Here is a 22240-nt window from a genome sequence, read left to right as displayed (position 1 = left end):
AGATACCAGGAAGGAATTGTTCCCTGTGGGTTGCTGAGCGCTGGCACAGGGTGCCCAGAGCAGCTGTGGCTGCCCCTGGATCCCTGGCAGTGCCCAAGGCCAGGTTGGCCAGGGCTTGGAGCAGCCTGGGACAGTGGAAGGTGTCTCTGCCATGGCAAGGGCGGCACTGGGTGGGATTTAAGATCCTTTCCATCCCAAACCATTCTACAATTCTGTGCTTAACTTCTCCTGAAGTTAGACAAGCCTCAGCAGATTTTCACTGTTCCTGTAATAACTCTTGACATGCTCCTTTTTTGTCTATAAATAAGTAATAAATAAAAAAGATACACAATTAGTTATATCATTGCAAATGTATTTCTTATCTGTGTTCTTACATCTGAAATTTGGGAATGCTCTTCATGAATTCCTATGTGATTTTTTAAACTTAGAAGAAGATTCTGAGATGGACACAAAGAGATGCTTTGTGGTGGCTTAGGGCTCCAGCAGACAGTGCAATATTATTTTATAAAGCTTTTATCTTACTAAATAGTATTTACCGTCTGATAAACATCAAATAGTAGCATGCATTCAACTTACCAAAAAACCCCTCGTTCCTGATGTGAGGAGGTTTTGTTGTGTTTTCCTTGTTGATGATGCTCTGTGCTCTCCCAGGGGCTGGCAAGGTTTGATTGCCTATGGATGCCATTCCCTTGTGCTTGTAGTGGATGCCAACTCTGCTCAGACCTTGCAGGTTTTGGAAAGACACAAAGCCAGTGTTGTCAAGGTGAGATGTTCCTGATTTATTTATTTATTACTTGGTTCTGGTATTTATGTTATCCTTCCAAATCACTTGACATGGTGTTCATTGATGTGATCTTGACATGAAATCTGATGTGAAATACATATATTTTACATGATCTCTTCTGCAGCTAAGTCACATCACGCATGCTGAAATTTGAGTTGAGGTTCATGGTATATCTTTCTAGAAAATATAGACTATAAAAGATAGAATATCTGGGAACATTTGTTAGTGTTACAGAAGATGTTTCTAGGAAAGCTGTTAACATAAGAGGATTTCAAAAGAACATTACAAAATACCAAATGAAGCTCTCTGCCCCTGCCCTTTCTGATCCTCCCTGTTGGGAGAAGTGCACCATTCGTCCAAAAAGTTACTTCTAAGCTTTTCCTTCTTTTGTTACCTATAGAAAAGGAGCAATAGCAGACAAAACTGAACATTTATTTTGGTGATATAAAATGGCTAAAATTTTAGTTTAAGTGTAGAGTACCTGGACTTTCCTTTGAAGGTCCTTGACTTGAAATTGTTGAGTTTGACTTTGGGGGAGTGTGGAACAGGTTGTATTTCTTTGATTCATCTTTTCTTTGATTGTGGACAATGACAGATTTCACTTAGGGTTTAGAGGATTGTTTGGCTGGCAGATGTGTTTGATGGTCCTTGGCACAAATGCTGTATTTATTAGAAGGTTGTCAATAATTTATGAAGAATAATAGAGTCTTAGGTAGGGGGGGTTTTGGTGGGATCTTTTTGTAGTAGAAGAAAAAGGTTGAATGTGTCTTCTGCTTTAAAATTTTTGCTTATCTTAGGTAAGAAATTGTAGCAACATTAGTTTTTGATCCAGGCAGTGATAGCGTTTTAATGAGTTTTGTTACATTCGCTAGCTTTGAGAAGTTACATTATTTCAACAGTAACAGAACAGAAGTGCTGAAGTCCAATTTATGAGTTAATTTTTCAAAGCCACTACCTGAAGCTTTATGAACAGAAATAGACTGTAAGGAAATGGCTAATTTATGAGGTGGAATAATGAAAAAAAATTCCCTTTATGTGAAGAAATAGGCATTATATAGGAAATGGTTATGGGGCCATGATCATTGCAGATACCTTTACATTGCTAAGAAATTTTCTTTAATTCCCAAATTGTTGGGTTTTTTTAAAGAGTTTGTAAATGCTAAGAGCACAAATAAGCTGGAATGGATCTGTAAGAAATCTGCTGTGTAAGTCTGGCTTAAACTCCTTGGAGTAAAGGTTTGTGACGGTTGTCAGAAGGGTTCTTGGGGGAAGGAAGAGACGAGATCTTTGACTCCATTATCAGAAGGCTTGATTTATTATTTCATGATATATACATATGCTATAACTATACTAAAAAGAAAAAGCAGGAGAGCTTTTCAGAAGCTTGCTAAGCTAAGAATAGAAAAGTAAAGAATGATAACAAAGGAGCTCTCTCCGACTCTGTCTGAGAGAATTCAGTCCTGGATTGGCCACTAACTAAAAACATCCAAGCTGGGCCAATCCAGATGGACCTGTTGCATTCCACAGCAGCAGATAACCTATTGTTTACATCTTGTTGCTGAACTTCTCAGCTTCAGCATGAAAAATCCTGAGAGAGGATTTTTCATAAAAGAAATGTCAGTGACATAGGTTCACACCAGCAAACTCAGTCCACTGGGGATCTTCTCCCCAAAAACCTGTGCCTCAGTTCTGAAAAATTCCCAAACACACCATATCTGTTATGAAGAAAACAAAGGAAAACCAATTGTTTCATAATCCCTTTACAGTCCATTTTGTTATATTCCTTTAAATGCATCCTCTCCTTTGGCTGTTGTAACTTTGTCTGGAGTAGGTAAAAGTTTCCCTGAAAATGGATCCATGTTAGTTGTCCATCTGTCCAAATGCTGTTTATATTCACAGAATTCACAGAACTGAAAACTTTTTATGGAGTGGATTATATCTGATTTTACCTTGACAAAGAGTATTGAAAGCATGCTTTTATGGAAGAAAATCTAATTACAAGAGAAGTTTTTTGATGCATCACAAGAATGAGAGGATTTAAATGACGTTTGTGTCCTTTTTAGTGCATTAATAAGCAGTGATAATAACGCTTTATAAATGAGGTGGTATGAATGGTGAAAATTTAAAAAAAGTCACCTGATTTGCTGTATTTTGAAGCCAAGTAGACAGTGACTAATACTGCTAGAAAATAATTTCTTTTAGCAGGTGGTCAGGTCCTGTGTGGGGACTTGTTGGATCAGTGTGACTGCAGAGAGGAAAGAGGTTCTTGGTGTGGGAGCACCACTTGGGCTCTGCTCAGGGCTGGTCATATAAAGATCTCCTTTTTTGTTGTTTTGAGCTTGGTGACAGCTCCTCCCTTGAGAAAGGATGCTTTCCAGACTTGAAATTTGCTTTGAAGTAATATGCATTTAACTGAGAAATAAATAGCTTTGTGGGTTTTTACAATTACAGTTACACAGCCACCTGCAGATATCCTCAGGGGTAGTTCTTTCTTGAACAGCAGGGAAGCAGGAATTGCAAAAATGAAATTTGTAGGTAAAGGAGAGTCTCTCAAGAATTCTTTGTGATTCTGGTAGAAACATACTTTGAGTTCATAGAGTTAGAGATTGTGTGCTGTGCATGTGTCACATTTGTTTAATTTATTCTGCTGGTTTGTGAGACACATCCTTCTCATACCTCTGAGAGGGGCAGCACAAAGGTGCCAGCAGGGCTCTGAATGCTGCTGTAAATCTGGTTTGTGGTGCAAAGTTAGTGGTGCCTAATGACAGTCCAGTGTCAGTTTTTAAATATCATGTTTTCAGGATCTGCAGAAAGTCCTGCGTCCTTTCTGTGACAGGCAGTGACAGCACACAGGGTGGAATTTTTGTAGCAGGTGAAGTCCTATAAGTTTAGCAATAATGTTTCTTTATTCTGCCACTGTCTGCAGTCTGTCCTGGGGCAGAAGTTCATCTTAAAAGCAGATAGCAAAAAACATGTGGGATAGATAAGGAAGAAGCCAATGTTATCCCTCCCCTTGTAATCTGAGAGGAGTTGTAGACAGAGTGTTTCAGATTTCAGACACAGATTTCTCATAAGTATTGCCAATTTACAAGCCTGTGCAGCTTGAAATCCCAAACTGGAAAGGAGTACCTGGAAATCAGTGGTGGCAATGTGCTGAAAATAACCAGAAATGTTGCAAATGTCAGCAATAACTTGTTTTTGTTTTCTTCTTATGAGACAACACATGAATTAAAGACTAACGTTCCTTCCTCACCAATACCACGATACATTTGTCAGATTAGGAAAATTGCATGTTTTAGGATGTGTATAAAAATTAAATGATAATTTTTCAGCTTTCATTTGATTAGAAGTCAGTGGGTTTAGGTTTGGGGGTGCCCACAGAACCTTAAACATTGCCATTTGGTTTCCTCTAAATATTTGAGTAAATTCTTGATATACATGGTGTATATGTTTGGATTGCTGTAGTTACCATCAGGAACAAATATTGTTGATGTATGTAATTGGAGAATATCAGCCATGCAGTCATGCAGCACAGTGCTGACCTACCTTTAATGTACACAAGTGATGGTGGCTTAAAGGTATGTCACAGGTGCTGTTGGCATTAACCATTACTGGGCTTTTTTATTGAGTTCATTCTCTGAAAAACATGAACTATGGTGTCTGTGCCATCCATTTGTCTCCTTTAACCAATCCCCATCTGCATTTTCAGGTTAAATGGGCTAAGGAAAATTACCACCACAATGTTGGCTCTCCATATTCCTTACGTTTGGCTTCTGCTGATGCCACAGGGAAAATCATTGTGTGGGATGTGGCCACAGGAGCAGCTCGCTGTGAAATCCAGGAGCACTCAAAGCCTATCCAAGGTAAGGATAGTGCTTGATGGTGAGATGGGAGTTGTTTTATGGAGCATTGTGTGCAAATCCATCACCTGCCTTTTATCAACTCTGCTCTGCTCTGACAGGGAATTTTCCTGTTGGGATTACTCGCCCTCTGTATGTTTGCTTGTTCATTTTATGAGTAAATGGAAGATTTACTGTTCCACAAAGGAATGCTGTGAGATTTAATTCATTATGGTGATGTTTTCCAAGTTCTTGTGAAAAAAATGAAATTTGATTCTCTTTTGAAGAACATTATTGATTGAAATAATAACATTTACTCAAGTACATCTTCCTGCTCTTCAGCTGGAGTTGGGGTTTTTTGGGGTATTTAAAAAAATTGTGATGATGCTTAAGTTATACCTGGTGGGCTTTTAAAATCTGTTATATAAAAGTCCTCTTATAAAATTAGGTTGTTTGGTTTTTGTTATACTTCTCTTTTATAAATCCTGTGAAAGAAAATGCAACATTTTAAATCTCATACTGGGCCACTGAAAATTTGTTTATTGACTGCAGTTCATTTTAGTTTCATCACTTTTTGTTTGTGTGCATTATAAATTGTGTTTTATTTACTCCTGGCACTGGTTCACTGAAAGCTTAAAGAAGTTCTGACCATTCCATTTGAAGACTTCTACAGCTGTTTGGACCAAATGGAGCCTCTTATTTTCTGTGAAACCAGGGAAAGCTCTTACCACCTCTGAAAGGGCTGAGTGTTACACTCAGTTTCATTTTACTCTTGAGCTTAAGACTGATTAAAAGGCTTTAGAGTGAAGAAGTATTTTTGTCCAGTTCCAAACTGATACCATCCCAAATATTAATTTTGTTTCCTATTTCTTTTGACAGACATGCAGTGGCTGTGGAATCAAGATGCTTCCAGAGATTTACTACTTGCAGTTCACCCACCAAATTATATTGTACTGTGGAATGCAGACACTGGCACCAAACTTTGGAAGAAAAGTTATGCTGAAAATATCCTGTCTTTTTCATTTGACCCCTTTGATCCCTCACATTTAGCTTGTAAGTTTATATGTATAAAACAGTGGGGCCTGGATATGTGTGAGCAGGAAAATTGTTAAACTGGAATGGAAATGTTGAAATTAAAAGTAATGGATTGGAGAGAATAATGTCAGAAATGCCAGTAAAAAGTCAAAAAGTAAAAACAGGGAGCCTTTGGTCAATGTGGAATCTTAGTTCAGAAGGTGCTGCTGTGTGGGAAGGGGGAAAGCAGGCATGAGTAGGGAAGTTAAAAATCTGAAAAGTTTGAGACTTTACAGAAGGAAATATGAAGGTTGAGAGGGAGCTGGAGGAAGCCAAGGATGGAGAGCCCTGTGAAATCTAAAAGGCTATAAAGGGATGGGTGCTGAGGGAGAAGCCAGTGAGATAAGTAGACCAAGGGGGATACAGTGCAGATTTATTAATTTTAGCAGAAAGAAACTGAGAGAACTAGGAGAGTTACCATTTTATTCTTGAATTTAGCTTCATCCCTCCTGACCTGTAATGGGACAGTGCAGTTTTCAGCCTTGGTCATTTGGGGATTTTTTTGTCTGCCATATCGTTCAACCTTCTATAAACACTTCAGCTGCACAGCTGAGCTTTGTGCTGCAACATAAATAATGTGAATTAATGATTATTTGAGCAATGCTCTGCATGAGAACAAAAAATGGTGATACAGTCAGTGTGTATTCTGTCTTCTATTTGCATTGTGAATCTTAAAGAAAAACAGTTGGTGAGAGAGAATAACTGAGTTTCTGCCAGAAATACAGTAGTTTTTAATATAAAAACTGAGGGGTTTTGATATTAATTGATTTTAATGGATCATCTGCTGCTCTTTCAGTTAGAAAGTGCTGGCTGTCTAGAATTAGGAGTTTTCTATCTGTTATAGTATTTGCAAAGTTATTAGCATTTCTCCTCACCAAAATGTCATTAAAGTGGAATGCCACAATCAAATTGCAGGCTGAATTCTGCTATTTTTCTTTCCTGGTCCAGTGCTCACCAGTGAAGGAATAGTGTTCATCTCTGACTTCTCCCCTTCCAAAGCTCCTGCCAGCTCAGGGAAGAAAGTTTACATCTCCAGTCCCCATTCCAGTCCTTCTCACAACAAGCTGGCTGCTGCTACAGGGGCCAAAAAGGCCCTTGATAAAGTCAAAATCCTAATCAGTAATGAAAAACCAAGGTAGGTTGCAAATATTTCTTCTCAGATAATGCTTTGTGTACTTGATGTTGTCAGTGTACTGAGGCTAAAGGCTGTAAGGGAACATACACAAGATATAAAATTGAGGTAAGCAGTGTGTCTGAGGGTAATTTCCCATGAATGCCAGTAAATGACAGGGCAGCCAGTGCTGTTCCTAAGTGAATTGCTTTGGATTTGAGATGTGCAAGAATTACACTTGTTCCATTTGAATGAAGTGCAATTGTTAAAATTACTCTGTAATCTTATTTAGACAAAAGTCAACAGAATGTGGTTTTGGAAGTCAGTGATGCTTTGCACTGCTCTGACAGAGAAATGAAAATCTGCAGTTGCTTGTGATCAAAATAGAGGTTACTTGAAAAAAATGCAGTTGCAGGAAAAATGAAACTTTAAAATTTGTTTTGAATTTGATCATTTCATTACACACACTGATAAAAGTTCATGTCTGATTTTACAGTGCTGAATCTGTAACACTCAATGACTGTCTTCAGTTGTCATATTTGCCTTCCAAAAGAAACTACATGCTCTTACTGTATCCCAGGGAAATTCTGATTCTTGACTTGGAAGTGAATCAGACAGTGGGTGTGATTGCCATTGAAAGGACAGGGGTGCCTTTCATACAGGTGAGGTAGATTTCAATTTTTTCAATTATTTTTTCCAATTATTGGCTTCCTTAGTGACAAATCCTGTAGGTGAAGAAATTCATGGAAGCATTGCCTTAATGGTAACATTTTTCATGATTTGCTCAAACATCAGGAATTGTGGGCTCCCTTGCAAGTGTCCTTTGCAAAGAGTAAGATTTTGAATATGCAATCTAACAGCCATCTCTTTGCCCAGGTAATCCCTTGTTTTCAGAGGGATGGGTTATTTTGCCTCCATGAAAATGGTTGTATCACGTTGAGGGTTCGCAGATCCAACTGCAGCATCACTGCAACTCCAAATGAGGAGCCAGGTGAGGTTTGTGTCAAAAATGTCCAGATATGAACTTTGATGCATTTTAATTAATAATTTAACACCAGTAATGACCATTGTGCCTCATACAGGATGATGAATCTAGTGCCCTTCTAGTGTTTTGTCTCTTATATGTTGAATTTAAATTTAAATTTATGCTGTATTTTCTCACTACAAATTCTGAAAATAAATTGAAAAAGCTTTTCAATTCCCTAATATTAAGTGCAAAATAGATTATATTAATTATATTATTTATTAATTATATTATTTATATTAATATCCTGAATATATCCTTTTATTGCTGAATAATACTTACATTAGTAAGTGGCTTAATAGGCACATGTACAATAATGTTTTAAATAAAATATTAGTGTGTTCTTTTTATCTGTAAGAAAAAAAGTGGTTTTTTGGCAAACACAAGATTTTGGAAGTAATTTGGTCAATTGGAAAGATTGATTTTAGACCTAAGATGTGGGCTTAAATTTAGATTAAAATCTGAATTATTAAACTTTTGTCTCATGAAATGTTACTAAGAATGGTCTTTTAAATGTAATGGTGGAGACTGGAAAAAAGGGAAAACACAGTGAATTCTGTTTGTTCATTTTGGTTTGGGCAGTTTGCTAATTCCTAGTGAGCTACATTACTGGCTTCCAAGTTGATCAATAAACCTGGAGTTTTGGATTGTGGGAGAGCAGGTTCTGCCCAGCTATGAAACAGTTATTGTTTTCAGTTTTTCAAGATTCATATGGAATAATATATTAAATATTCAAAATATATGTATATTTTAGAAGTATAAATTATATGTATATATCAAGTATATATGTATATAGTTACATTTTGGAGCTTTGTTGTGTATAGCAAGATCAAGAGTGTTGTTTTTGGTTGTTTTCCCTGATTGTTGCACAGGAAGCACATGGATTTCAGTCCAAGTGCTCAGTCATGGTTCACGTTTCCCCCTGTTGATTGCTCCCATCCCATGTTTTTCACTCAGTCTGTTCTCTGTGGGCTGTTGGTGTTGCAGATCCAGAGCCAGCTCAGGAACTGGTTTATGATTTAAGAAGTCAATGTGATGCCATCAGGGTGACCAAAACAGTCCGACCCTTCAGCATGGTGTGCTGCCCAGTGAATGAGAATGCTGCAGCTCTCATAGTCAGTGATGGCAGAGTGATGATCTGGGAATTAAAATCCAGCATTTCTGGCAGAAGTGTGCGCAACAGGTAATGGGATTCATTTTTCTTACCAAAGTTCCTTTTTTTTTCCAAGTGGTGTTCAGTATTTCATTGTATTTTAAAGGCAGCAGTGATCCTTCTGTGCCTGGAAGTGTTTCATGTGCTCTACATGTGTGTGAGTGAAGGAAGAGGAACAAGTTATGTCTTCCAGATAGATCAGTTCCCTTTCTTTGAGGAAGTGCAGGAACTGTATTTACTCTTTTTTGTTTTTTTAAAGGCAGTTCCACACTGAGTGTCTGGACTAAGAAAACAAAAATTAAAATGACTATTTGCTTTATTTTGGGGGAGCATTTTCCTCTCATTTGGCTTTTTCAGACCATATAATTTCATTTAAGAATGAATCCCTCACTTGCAGTCACTTTTAAGGACCAAAATGAGTCTGTAAAGAACTACACTTTTAGTAGAGGAATGGCTTTCTGCTGGATTTGTGTGAATTTGACATTGAGCAATATGAAGCTGCACAGTAGGTGACTGGAATGTGGTGGTATAAGAAATGTTTTTATACACAGAGACTTTAGAATTTTAGATTTGGAGCAGTCTCTCAAAGTACTGTGTGAAGTGATACAGTGCTTGGAACAGTCAATGTATTAAGGTTGTTCTGCTGCAATAAACCTTCAAAGTACTGTGGAATAAAATAAATAACTTACTGCCATAAAAGAAATAGAGTTCTTTTAAATGTCAGTAGTACCAGGTTTTCAACATAGATCCTCTTGTTGCTCATCAGAGATTTAGTGTTTTTATTCTGTGTTCCCAAAAATAATGCTAGATGGATTCCTGTGCTGCATATCCAGGAAGGCTGTCTAAAATCTAAATTGGTTTTTACTTCTTTTATTCTTAAGGGTTATTTCTAAAACATTGATCTTTGTCAGGAAAAATGTAATATTACAGGAGCCAGGTAAGTCTGTGCTCTTAGCTGGTGACACAGAGCTGCCCCAGCCCAGCAGGACACAGCTGCCAAGGCTGCCCAAAATAAAGGGGCACTTTGAGTCCCATGGGGATGGAGATGGTGCCTGCATGAAGAACTTGTTCCCATTTCTTTTGCAGCAGTTCCAGTGCTTCACCTCTGTATTCCCCAGTCTCCTTCTGTGGAATCCCTGTAGGAGCGTTCCAAAATAAACTTCCAGACCTCTCATTAGACAACATGATTGGTAAGAATTTCTTCCTTTGATACCACTGCCACTAATTTCTTATTATTGAATCATTGTACATCTTGCCTTACTTAAGAACTTAAGGTATTTTATAGAATTATTTTCTAATAGTAGCTCTGAAATAGAAGAGTTCCTGTTTGCTAAAGAAATCATCAGCTGAATCCTCTTGAGGATTTTATGTTGAGGATCAATGTTCAAGTTCATTTTGTTTGAAGATAAAAAGTATTTTAAAATGGAATTTGGACAAAACATTTTGATTTTTTTGTTACTAATCTTAGAAGCCAATTTATCTGACACATCCCCTCTTTGTGTACTCTAAACAACAACCAGTCTTCAGAAAAGTTTTATCATGCCAAGCTCAAGAGGAAGAAATGTGTCTTATACATTCTTTGTAAATTTTTATTATATAAATTTCTGTCTGAAAACTTTGTATAACATCTCCAATTAAAATTTCATGCTAACAAGAGCTTTCACTTTTAAGCAGGGCAGGGTGCAAGCCCTGGAGAAGAGCTAAGGAATTCATTCCTGCAGGAAGTGCACCCCCTTCGCCATCCGCATGTGCCCGCCCCTCACCACCAAAAACATCAAACAGTATGAGCCCATCCTTGCTGTTGGTGAGTGCCTTCTGCAGAATTCTGAAATACAGGGTCTATTCTGAAAGTAATAGATCCTGTATTAAATTCAAATATAGTTGTTGGTACAGAAAAAAAATGTATCAGTTGATGCTGTGTAATTTATTGCAGGTAGTGACCCGTGTATTGGTTTGGTTCTCTGAGTCCTTGGGTTCTTTTTGCTTGCCCTGGTTTAAGCAATGCTACCTGCAAAATGCAATATAGTAGCAAATTTTTATTTATCCTGGTATTTACTGTGATATTGGTCTGCTGATACAATCAGCAGTTTATGTGTTGCTCCCACTTCATTCTGAATGTCAGGAAATAGGGGCTTCTGCAGCCCTGCATTCCTACAACAAGCAAATGAACTTCACAAAGACTTTATTTTTGCTCTGATGTGAATTTCTAAAATGACACTTGCAGCGCATTATTTTTTCTGGATGAATCTATTCTGTCTTACCACAAATGTGGTTAAACTCATCTAGCTATTAGAATAGTTGCCAGTGAGCACCTGATGTATTAACTTGGAATTTTCCCTATTTAAAGCTGATTTTTCTGGCATCTTCTTTCAGAGTTGTGCTCCAAACCATAGGCAGTCCATCATGACATGATGTGATGCTGCTAAAATGTAACTTGTGGTTTCCCACGAGCTGCAACTGTTAAAAAAGTTGAAATATAAAGATTAGAAAACAAATAGGTGTAAAGTGCATTTACAGCAGGATCTTTTTTAACATACTTGAATGGCTCTTTAGGTATCCATTGTTGTATTTCATAGGGTTGATATGAATATAATGAAGTGTCTAATGGAAAATCGTAGGTTTCAGTATTTCAGAGGGTTTTTGATGTAATTGAAGCTCAAAGCTACTAGATTACTGATTTCTGATGTGAAAGAACTCATTATTTCAGGATGAGAAAGCAGAATTGCTTTAATGATTCCATAAAATCTACCCAGGATTCTCCTCTGGCATTACTGGGGGATAACAGTTAAAACATTTCCTTGATGCATTTACTCATTTCCAGTAATCAAAGCAAAAAGAACATTCCTTTCTTCTTCAGCTGGATGGTGTGTTGTGGAAATGTAAGGAAAATAATCAGATTTTCTAGAGGCTCTGCAAAAAGGTTTGGGAAAATGTCTTGATCCAAGGGGATATCAGTGGCTGCAGAGGGTTTAATATTTGGGATTTAAGTGCTAGAAATTCACATAGTTTTTGTAAAATTGTAAAATATAATAGTTACAGGTATCTAAAAATAAGAGAGAGAGAGAAATAGCTGTAAATCCTGCATTTTCACTAAAGCATGGAAGAAAAGAATAATATGTGTGCCTATATTTTTTTATCAATTCTTATAGGTACAAGCAATGGCTCTGTCCTGGTGTTTCACCTCACGAGTGGACTCCTCCACAAAGAGTTAAGCATCCATTCCTGTGAAGTCAAGTGAGTTTCATTTCAATTCCTGCTCTAATCCTTCTAGGAAACAAATGCTGAAACACCTGAGTGATGTTACTCAGCAGTGTGGGTGTCTTGCCTTGCTGTTAATGAAATCAGGAAAATTGTTAATGAAATCACAGTAGAGTGCTCTACCCTGCCTTTGCTGTGTGAGCTGTAACACCCTGACAAAACTGTAATGAAAATTGCACTGAAAGAAATGTTGGAATTGCATGTGTGCCTGCTGATCTGGGATGCATATCAACTACTTCCAGTCTCTTCAGTGCACTGCAGGACAAAGAAGTCTTTTTAGGACAAGAAACTTTATTTATTCTATAACTATTGGGATTGAGTCCTTTGAAATAATGCTGGTTGGTGTGTCAGGCTTTATTTACTTTATGTCCTTGGGGCTGAAATTGCTGTCGAGAGTTTTAATCCTAAGGGAAGTAAAGATAATTTTTTTAAGACTGAATGTAGAAATCAGTATTTATCCATCCAGAGAAGGAGCAGAGTAAGTTTTAAAGCTTTTGTGCTGTGTGCTTGTATGCACACAATGGCAGAATTTTTGGATGACTGATGGCACAGATATTCAAGGTGCTGCTTGCTGGATACATATTTCCAAGCAGATTTAAGCATGAAAATGAAATACTAATTTCTAGTACAAATATTAATAAAAAATTCTATCAGAATTGTGTTGTGAAGCCTTCATCTGGTTAAGGTCTCCATTTTACTGTGCATTCTGCAAAAAGTTAAGGAAGGTGCAGGTTGCTGAGAATAGGCAGCTCTGAGAGTTCATTGTGGAAACCTGCTTGGAATCTACCCCCAAAATGAAGTAACTTTCTTTATGTTTGTGGTGTGATTACTTGGCCCTTTCTCTTCTAAACCATTTAAACCTCTTGGTTTCATACCATTAACTACACATGATACTATTTTAATTTCACTTTCTGTTATGCAGCACAAAAGGAGAGTCCTTTTTTATGACAGTGATTATAGAACTCAAAATGAAAACCCCTACTTGCATTTCACATGTCAAAAAAAAGTAAGATGGAGAGGGAGGAAGAAATAAACACAATTTTGAAAAAAAAGCTTTGTGCATTACTAGAAGTATTGTTAGTTTGGGTTTTTCAATGCTGTAAAGAGTTTGCAGCTTTTGAGCAACTTTAATAATATATTGCCTTTCTAGCAAATGCCCTCAACAGGTCTTTTTGGAATTCCTACAAAATGTTTGTGAATTCTATTTAGTCTTAAGCTGTTGTCAGGGTACATCTTTTAAATACTTGTTAGTTTCCTCAATTATCTGAATGATTTTCTACATAATTTTTACAAGTTCAAGGGAATGCTTCAAGCAATTTAGATGAAGGCATGGAGATTCTTTTCTTTTTTTAAATTAATTTTCATGGAGTGCAAAAGTTCTTCTTTCACTGGGAATTGTTACTTCACCTCTAAAATGTGGATAGATTGAATTATGCCTCTGTTTCCATTTTATCTGAAAGAACACCTTCAGGGACCATCATTATTTTAGTAGGTAATTGAGAATATCCTGAAATTGTAACTCAAGGCCAGCAGAGTTCTCAGTGCTCTTTATTTAGGAAGAGAATGTAATAAAAATAAGGCAATTTCCCTTTACAAAACAAATGTTCTGAATTCATGGCCACTGAGTTGTTTGGGTGTTAGCTATTACGATTTCTTTTTTTTTTTTTTTTGAGATTAAAGTGTTCTACATATTAGTCACATGCTGATTTATTTATTTTTTAGTTCTTTTTGCTGATCTTTTTGTTTGGTTGGTTTTTTGTTTGTTTTTATTTAAACTTTGTGTTGTGACTAGAAGGGGGAAGAATTACCTTTCTGTCCTTCCTTTTAAGATATTTCATACTTATGAGTAACCTTGAATATTAATTTTATTTATGATTATTACTTAGCTTTCACTATTTCTTTAGAATTGTAGAAGTAAATACTTTTCTGTTGAGTTTAATTTTATTTTTATAAGGAGATGGAGGTAAGAAGCAGAAGAAATGCTTAAAGCACACAAAGAGGGAAAATCAACCAGGCCACTGCCAGGAATATAGGTGAGGGGGGAAATCAAGAAATAACCAAGTGTGATACCTGGGGACAGTAGGCAATACAGGAGATAATAAAACACTTTCAGTGCAGAGAAGAATATATTTGAGACATGCAAATAAAATGCCTGCAGTGCAGCTTTCAGTTCAGTGGCACATTTGCAGCTCTCAATGCTGCTTTTGCTTATTCTGATACTGAAATACCTCAGACTGGAGCAGTGCTGCTCATTCTTTGTCACTGAAGCTCAGCAAGTTCAAGACTGCAACAGCTTTTATGTTTAAAATTAAAATCTCACCGACTGTAACAAGAATGTCTATGGCCTGCAGGCACAACTTGAAAATTACTACATTACATCCAAATTTTAGCAGTTGAATTGAAGCTGTTTTAGCATTTGAATTTCAGCTGACTGCTCTTTGGGAAACTGCTTTGCAAACATTCATCACCTCTTTAAAAAAACTTTCCTTTAATAGAGAAATTAGAATGAAAAATATCTACCACCAGTTAGGGAGCACATATGGTTTAATTTCCCATTTTGCCTTTCTCTTTTTCTTAGAATCTCTAAATTTAAGTAGCAGCTGCCATGTCATAAAGTCACAACAATCTATTCCCAACTAGAAATGTAATTTGTCTTTTTATCCACTTCAGTGCACTTTGTGATTTGTTTGCATTGGAAACATTAATCAAAACAACTGAGTCTCACTCCTGAAGGAACTGAGATGAGTTAAATGTATAGAAACTCTAAATGTTGCATTTTAAAAGAGTGGATTCAGTTTGAGAAGTGGTTAACAGCTGAATGTAACCCTTAATTCTGGTAGGCAAATATGATTTTTATTAGGAAATGTTTGCTATTTCAATAGGGAAGGCATTACTTGTTTCCATCTTTAAAATTTGATCCACTGTCTTCAGATTCGTAATTTCTATGTATGACAGTGACAAAAATTATGTTGTTTCAGGTGCAAGCAGTTAGCTGAGCTAAGGTTTCCTTTTGATTTTGAGTGTCTTGGGTTTCTGTGGATTTTTGTTGGAATGACAGATGGCCAGGCAGCAATAGAGAAAAAGGACTTGCCCTCTTAAATCTGAGCTGATGAAAGAAATGCGGAAAATGCTTCAGGTCTTTGCAGGAGAGTGGTGAATAACTACCAGCAATAACAATGCATTAGGAGTGGACTTTTTCCAAAAAACATAGCTGAGATAAATGGAAAAGTGTCAGAATTCACATTTCTTCCATTTCAGAAAGCTCCCTGGATTTATGACCCTTTGGAGACTTACAATGCCACCCATTCCTGCACTTGTAGATTTCTATTGAATCATGCCTGAAATGTTTCAATTAATAATTGAATATTTCTCATTTTGATTGAAATTAATGGTTGAACTTCCATAGGTCCTGCTGGGAAAAAGACTGGGTCCTAAATTTTTACCTTTTCTTGAGGATTTAGGAATAAAGCTTCCCATGTTTTTAAAGCTTGAACTAAAATAAAATAAACATGACTGTAAATTGTATGTGCAGAATATTATGGGAGTACTTTTTGGTTTCACCCACGTACATTGTATTTAGGAAACTTCTACTTAATGCAATGTGAGTTAGATTTACTGACAATAAATCATAAATATTGTTATTTATTTTTCTCATATTGCACATATATTCTTCCAAAGCAGGCAGTTGATGAATCAGAATACTTGTCCTGGGAACAGTTCTTAAGTAATCTGTGTTTGAAGGCCTTGAGGAAACCTTAAATCCTTTTATCTGTGTTAAAATGAAGTTAGGTACATGTGTGTATTAAAGTTCAATTTTCTTTAGAAGGGCTTCTTGAGTTATTTCACAGATAAAGCAATTTTTGCAGGCACCAAATGTATGTTGGAAAAGGGGCTGGAGAAGGGTCTTGTTTAGGAACAGTACCACCCAGTGCCACTTTCTGTCCCTTTTGCCTGTGGTGTGTTTCAGCAATTGCCTGAGAGTCCATCTGTGCTGCGAATATGTTCTGTTGCATTTAATTTTATTTATTTCTATTTATTTATTTATTAAAGCACTGGAACTTTACATCCTTGCAGCACTGCAACATGATTTGCTTGGGAGCTGCTTTGGTGTGATCTAGAAGAGCAAAAACAAAAAAGGCCAGGAATTTTGTTCTTTTGTGAAGTCTCTTCAGGGCTTCTCTTTTTATATCATCTTTCTTTCTCCTCTCTCTGGACTGAAAGAAATAAGGCAACCCACACTGACACCCACATGAATATTTTCCTGTGTGCTGGGAATTTGGAGCTGTTTGATAGTAACCCCTGATTTGATCAGAGCAGGGCTTTTAATCCACTTTACTGCTGAGTATCTGTGAGGGCTTTTTGCAGAAGTTAACAGTGTTTCTACCTGAATTTTTTATCTAACCAAAGTAGAGCTAATGCACTCTGAAAAGAAAGCTGCTCTTAAATTTAATTCTGTAACTTATATTCGCACCATAGTTGTTAATGTGTAGCTTCCTTTTATGCTTAAATATGATGTTTCCAGAAAATGTATAAAATTATATCTGTGCTAGGTTTTTAAGACTATATGTGAAAAAAAATACTTCAGTTCAGGCTTCTAACAATTCAAATATTTTGGCTGATATGCTCCATGTATTTCCTTCTGATCACAGGGGAATTGAGTGGATCAGCTTGACTGGCTTCATTTCCTTTGCCACATCAACACCCAACAATCTGGGACTGGTCAGGAATGAGCTGCAGCTGGTGGACCTTCCAACAGGTTTGTGTTTCCTGAGAAATCTGCTCCAGGAGCTGACAGATTTGGTGGGGAGTGACAAGTTCTGACTACAATTTTTTTAATATACTTTCTGTTGTCATGACAAAATAAAATAATAAAGGAGGTTTAACTTTTCCTGCTCTTCTTTGTGAAGCCAGACCTGCAGACAGACCTAAACCAGCACCTTTGCAAAAACATCTTGGACTTATTAAAAGAGTAATAAGTGTGAGCAGGTTGTTTAGGAGCAGCCACATGAGGTATTAGTGGTGGATTTGCACATATTTCCATATTTCCAAATGTGTTTTGTCAAAGTCTGCACCCACGCTTTCACGTGCCCCTGAAATAGTGTCAAACCATTTGTTGTGTTGCACATGGTCAGGATTTGAGTGTGAATGAGTGTGAAAGGGGTTTTAAACAATAAAAACTGGTACTTTTATAAAGCATTGGAAAGGTTAAAAAGTAAATAACTGTTAAAAGATACTGTTGATAGCAAAATTACCAGGTTACAACTATTTTGGCCTCACAGTGCATGATAAATACATTTGTAATGAACTCAGTATTTGCAAAGGAGTTATAACTGGGGAGGTTACACAGCCCTGAACAGGAAGCACTTCAGTAATTGTACATTATTTTTGAATGTGAAAACCTGGAGCCACTTAAGTTCTAATTGAAGAGCCTGAATCTTGTAGCACAAGGCTAACTCTGAGTTGGTTTATACAAAGTGACTTTTTAATTGGGTTTTTTTTAAACTTATGGAGGAACCTCAGTTGTTGTATTTCCAGGGTGCTGCACAGAGAGGTTATTCTTGTAAAGTTGTAAATATTGTAAAGTTTTTTCATATCATGTCTTTTGTTCATCTGTTTAAAATCAAAGCAAAAAAGATACCTGCACTGGGCAATTAATCTAATTTAAAATGGGAATCTGATTTTTCACTCAGCTTATAAATCAGTATAAAGCATTTATAGGCAGAAGTCTTCAAAGGTTCAGAATTTCTGCAGGAAACCAAGTTTTGAGTAAATGTGAATACATGAGACCTTAGCATTTGGTTTGCTTAAAAATGGTACATTTCCTCTTTTAAAGCTTTCAGGAAAGGCACAGCAATTTAACTGTTTGAATTTTGCTTCTTCCCTCACTTAGGAGCCCAACTTGCTGGTTTAGGCCCAGGAAAACTCTGCTGATTCAGATTTACTTTGACAAAATTCTCATGTACATTTCTTAACAAAAATATGAAAGAAAATTGCTAAGATGTTGAAAATAGAGAAGAAATAATTCCAGTAGCTTCTGACAGGAGAGCTCTAACTCTTGTTGTTGATAACTAGATTTATTCATGTAGCTGGCTTAAATAATTTAGCTGTGAGCTACTAGAGGAGCTAAAGTTTATAGCTTGAATTTTCCTTAAAGCTAAGGAGAATGAAACTTGCGTAGAAGATGTTGTTTGTAGATCATTATTTATTTTGATAAATATATCTCTAACATCTATAATTCTACAACACTTCCTACAAGTGGATGAAAATTTTCCTGGGGATGAAATTATAAATTCTTAAGATTTACTATTTTAGCTGGAACGGAAGAGAGAATGGTTCTGATGAGTGTAGAACGTAGCTCACCATGAAATTCTATCACACTTAGTTCATGTCAGAGTTAATTTCTCTTCTCAAACTTGAAATCTATTAATGAATCTCCTCCTTTGGGAATGGAGAGAACCTCTCATTGACTTTTAGTGGAAAATAATAACTCTTGGAACTCTCTCTCTATATTTCTGTAATCCTGATGCATCCTTTTGAGTTGCTGTGCTCTGGGAGTCAGGAGTTACACTTGACAGCAGAGTTTACAATATATTTAATGTAAAGATTTGGGAGCAGAGTTTACAATATATTTAGTGTAAAGATTTGACAGCAGAGTTTACAATATATTTAATGTAAACTTGGAGATTTTAATGATGAACTCTGAAATGCAGTAAAATGAAACACAGTAAAACTTTGACAATGGCAAGAGTAATATAGAGATGACAGGTGATTTGGAGACGTTCTGGTTTGGTTAGTAAGCTGGTTCTGTTTACAACCAGAGCAGTTTCTATATAAATTTCTCTATTTCTGTTTAGTTTATTGACTGTTGCTGTTCTCCCCTGTTCTGTGCTCCAGGCAGGAGCGTTGCATTCCGTGGGGAGCGAGGCAACGACGAGCCAGCCATAGAAATGATCAAGGTGTCTCATTTGAAGTAAGTGCCTCAGCATTGGGAGGTTTATAAATTTCACTGTGCTGCATGAAAATCCTCAGAAGATTATAGACATTCGAAGAAAAAAAGCACTCCAGAGTATATAGGAAAATATTCAACAGCATCAAGAAGAAAATGCTTCAGAATATTAATTCCAAGTGAAAAAGCTGTGAATGTTTCTGTGGTTGACTTTGTCACTTCAAGATCCAATCACATTGCAAAAGCAGTAATTAATATTTTATTTCTTACAGGTATTGTGTTTACTGATCAGGCTTTTTGATAATATTAAGGAGAATTAAAAGTGCTGAACTGGTTTTTTCAACTTTGGTTCTGTTATGAGTTAATTTTCATTTCTATAACTTAAGCCTTACTTAAAACTAGGAAGTTTGGCATTAAAGATTATTCATATTTATTTAGCTTTTGTAAGTATTTCACACCTTTGCAATAATTGTCTGCTGGAAAACCAGATGTGAGATACAGTTGTTTGAAAAGTCAGCTGATAAATGACCAAATTGTTTCCTTTCAAGTCTTCATAATTTTGAGCTCAGGCCTGTGACAGGAGGCCCTGATCTTCATTGTATCAAAAATAATAATTGTAGTACTCTGGAAAAATACTTCACTTTCTTGTACAAATGAAATTAAAAGTAGTGTTGATTTTTTATAGGGCATTGTCTCTAAATCTTAAAAGCTTCTTTACAGTGGAGGAAAAAAATGTCTCTAGCTTGCACAGGAGATTTTTTGTGTGTAGGAGTTCCAGAGAATCTGGAAGAGTTCAACCATATAATGTTCTTAATAATGCATTAAAAATTAACAACAGCCTTGGGCTTAGGTGAAGAGGCTGGAGAGTGTTGAGTGAGACAAGAAAGGAGGTTCACTTGCAGGGAGATGAATGCAGTGCCTGAGAGGAGAAATTGCTGCATGGCCTCTGTTTTTCAAGTTAAATGTGCAAAGTGGTGGATTAAAGGTGTTTACACTCACCCAGCTCCACAGATGAGCAGTCTGGAGACATGGCTGAAAAGTGGCTTAGTGTGGGATGATTTTATGCTCATTTATCCTGGGATTGGGAACTGGCATGCATCTGCAGGAGAGAAAAAACTCTGTCCAGCCTGCAGTCTTCTGTGTGTTTCTGGTATTTTGTGCCATCAACTCAGGCTGAACATGGTGAGATCAGAGGTGCTGCTGCTCTCTCTGAATTATTCCCCTTGTCTCTTCCACAGTAATTGTGCAGAACCACCTGGCAGAAATTTATAATTCTGTTAGCTTTGAGGAGAACTCTTTTTCAGACATTCTTTTGCTCCTCAGTAACTCAAGGGGATCACAAGCTTCAGAGGGGGATTTGATTTGCTCTGCTAACTTGTAGTTTTTGAGGGTCTCCAGAGTGCTGCTGTGAGCAACACAAGTGAAGTAAAATGCTCAAATGACTCTTGCTGGAGTAAATAATCATTTGTTTCAGGCAGTACCTAGCTGTGGTATTTAAAGACAAACCACTGGAGATCTGGGATGTCAGAACTTGCACTCTGCTCAGAGAAATGTCTAAAAACTTCCCTACAGCCACTGCTCTGGTAAGGAATAAATTCTGTTACCTTTTAATGTAACACATTGAAATAGTATAAAATCTTTGAATAGTTTTGCAGCAAGTGCTACTGTAGCTGTAGCATATACAGAGAAGTGCTTTAATATTTCATCTTTACCAAATGGAAGCAGGAAAAAAGGAGGTTCTGGTGAAGAAATCTGCTCTGCCTCTTGGGTGATGGTGGGAGGCACTGCAGAAAGCAATCTCCTTGGAAATCATTATAAAGCCCCAGTAAATTCAGGGAATAAACCTCTGTCTTTTCCATTTTTCCTGGGCCATTTTCCAGGAGTGGTCACCTTCCCATAACTTAAAGAGCCTGAGGAAGAAGCAGCTGGCAGCCAGGGAGGCCATGGCCCGACAGACGGTGGCATCAGACACTGAAGTCAGCAGTGTGGAATCCTCTGTGATCAGGTATCCCCCCTCCTGATGGAGTCCTGGGCTACAGCAATTGTTGGTTTCCCACCATGTGCCATTCTTCTAATGAAAAGAATATTTTGGACCTGATTGTTGAGTACTTAGCAAGCAAAACAACTTTATGGGCCTCCCTTTAGTTTTTCCATGTGGGACTTTGCTGTACTTGTTACTCTCAGGTGTGTCTGTGGCAGTCCACTGGTTACCTGGTTCTTCAAGTAAAACTCTTACTTGCCCTTGGACAAGTTACTTGCCCTTTCCACAAGAGTGGAAGTAATAAATAGTTAACTGTTATATAAATTCTTTAAAAGGATATTTACTTTTTTTTTGTGTTGTTTCTATGCATTAGGTAGAATTTGTCTTGCAATTCTATTTTCAAGAAAGAAATAATTATGTCTCATTATGTTCTTTTTAAAGTTTGTTGCAGGAAGCTGAAAGTAAATCAGAGCTGAGCCAGAACATCTCTGCCAGGGAGCACTTTGTGTTTACAGGTGCTGATGGGCAGGTTTATCATCTCACAGTAGAGGGAAACTCAGTAAAAGACAGTGCAAGAATTCCTCCAGATGTGAGTTCCAATTTTTCTATGTCATTGATGCTTGAATTTTTTGCTTGGCTTTGACTGCCAGGGATAAGCTTTGTAGCAGCAAGTCAGTAATGTAGTACTTTGAAATCTGAAATGAATTCCAACATAAAAACTGATGGCAGTTCTGTTTTTACAGTCTTATAAATAATTTTTCCAGTTTTAACTGAGTACAGTTTGGTCTATCATGTTATATAATTTTTTTTAATGAATACCAATGTTGAAATATTTATTCATATGTTTGAGTCTGTTAATCACAAGATATTTTTCTGCTTCTTAAATATTTTCAGGGAAGTATGGGTAGCATTACTTGTATTGCCTGGAAGGGGGATATCCTGGTTCTTGGAGATGTTGATGGAAACTTAAACTTCTGGGATTTGAAAGCTAGAGTATCCAGGTATGAATGCAAATTAAGTCTGTCAAACATGAGATGATGAGTATTAGAATGTAGAATGTTTTCATCCTT

The 22240-nt window shown here is 36.9% G+C and overlaps 1 protein-coding gene across 1 annotated transcript in view; it reads left to right on the top strand.

The window, feature by feature from the left end:
• The first annotated feature begins 656 nt into the window (after positions 1 to 656).
• WDR11 (WD repeat domain 11) overlaps positions 657 to 22240 on the top strand; it is a 35675-nt gene continuing 14091 nt past the window's right edge. Inside the window, 17 exon segments of the mRNA XM_014309787.2 lie at positions 657 to 763; positions 4494 to 4647; positions 5503 to 5676; positions 6646 to 6832; positions 7305 to 7470; positions 7685 to 7799; positions 8820 to 9015; positions 10072 to 10175; positions 10657 to 10714; positions 10716 to 10789; positions 12135 to 12219; positions 16893 to 16999; positions 19138 to 19213; positions 20664 to 20772; positions 21070 to 21194; positions 21612 to 21759; positions 22065 to 22171. Of these exon segments, the coding sequence (XP_014165262.1) occupies positions 5505 to 5676; positions 6646 to 6832; positions 7305 to 7470; positions 7685 to 7799; positions 8820 to 9015; positions 10072 to 10175; positions 10657 to 10714; positions 10716 to 10789; positions 12135 to 12219; positions 16893 to 16999; positions 19138 to 19213; positions 20664 to 20772; positions 21070 to 21194; positions 21612 to 21759; positions 22065 to 22171 (1829 nt within the window). The 5' untranslated portion in view covers positions 657 to 763; positions 4494 to 4647; positions 5503 to 5504.

The sequence above is a fragment of the Geospiza fortis genome, unplaced genomic scaffold (assembly GCF_000277835.1).
Source record: "Geospiza fortis unplaced genomic scaffold, GeoFor_1.0 scaffold719, whole genome shotgun sequence".
Taxonomy (NCBI): Eukaryota; Metazoa; Chordata; class Aves; order Passeriformes; family Thraupidae; genus Geospiza; species Geospiza fortis.
This window is presented reverse-complemented; position numbering and strand designations above follow the sequence as displayed.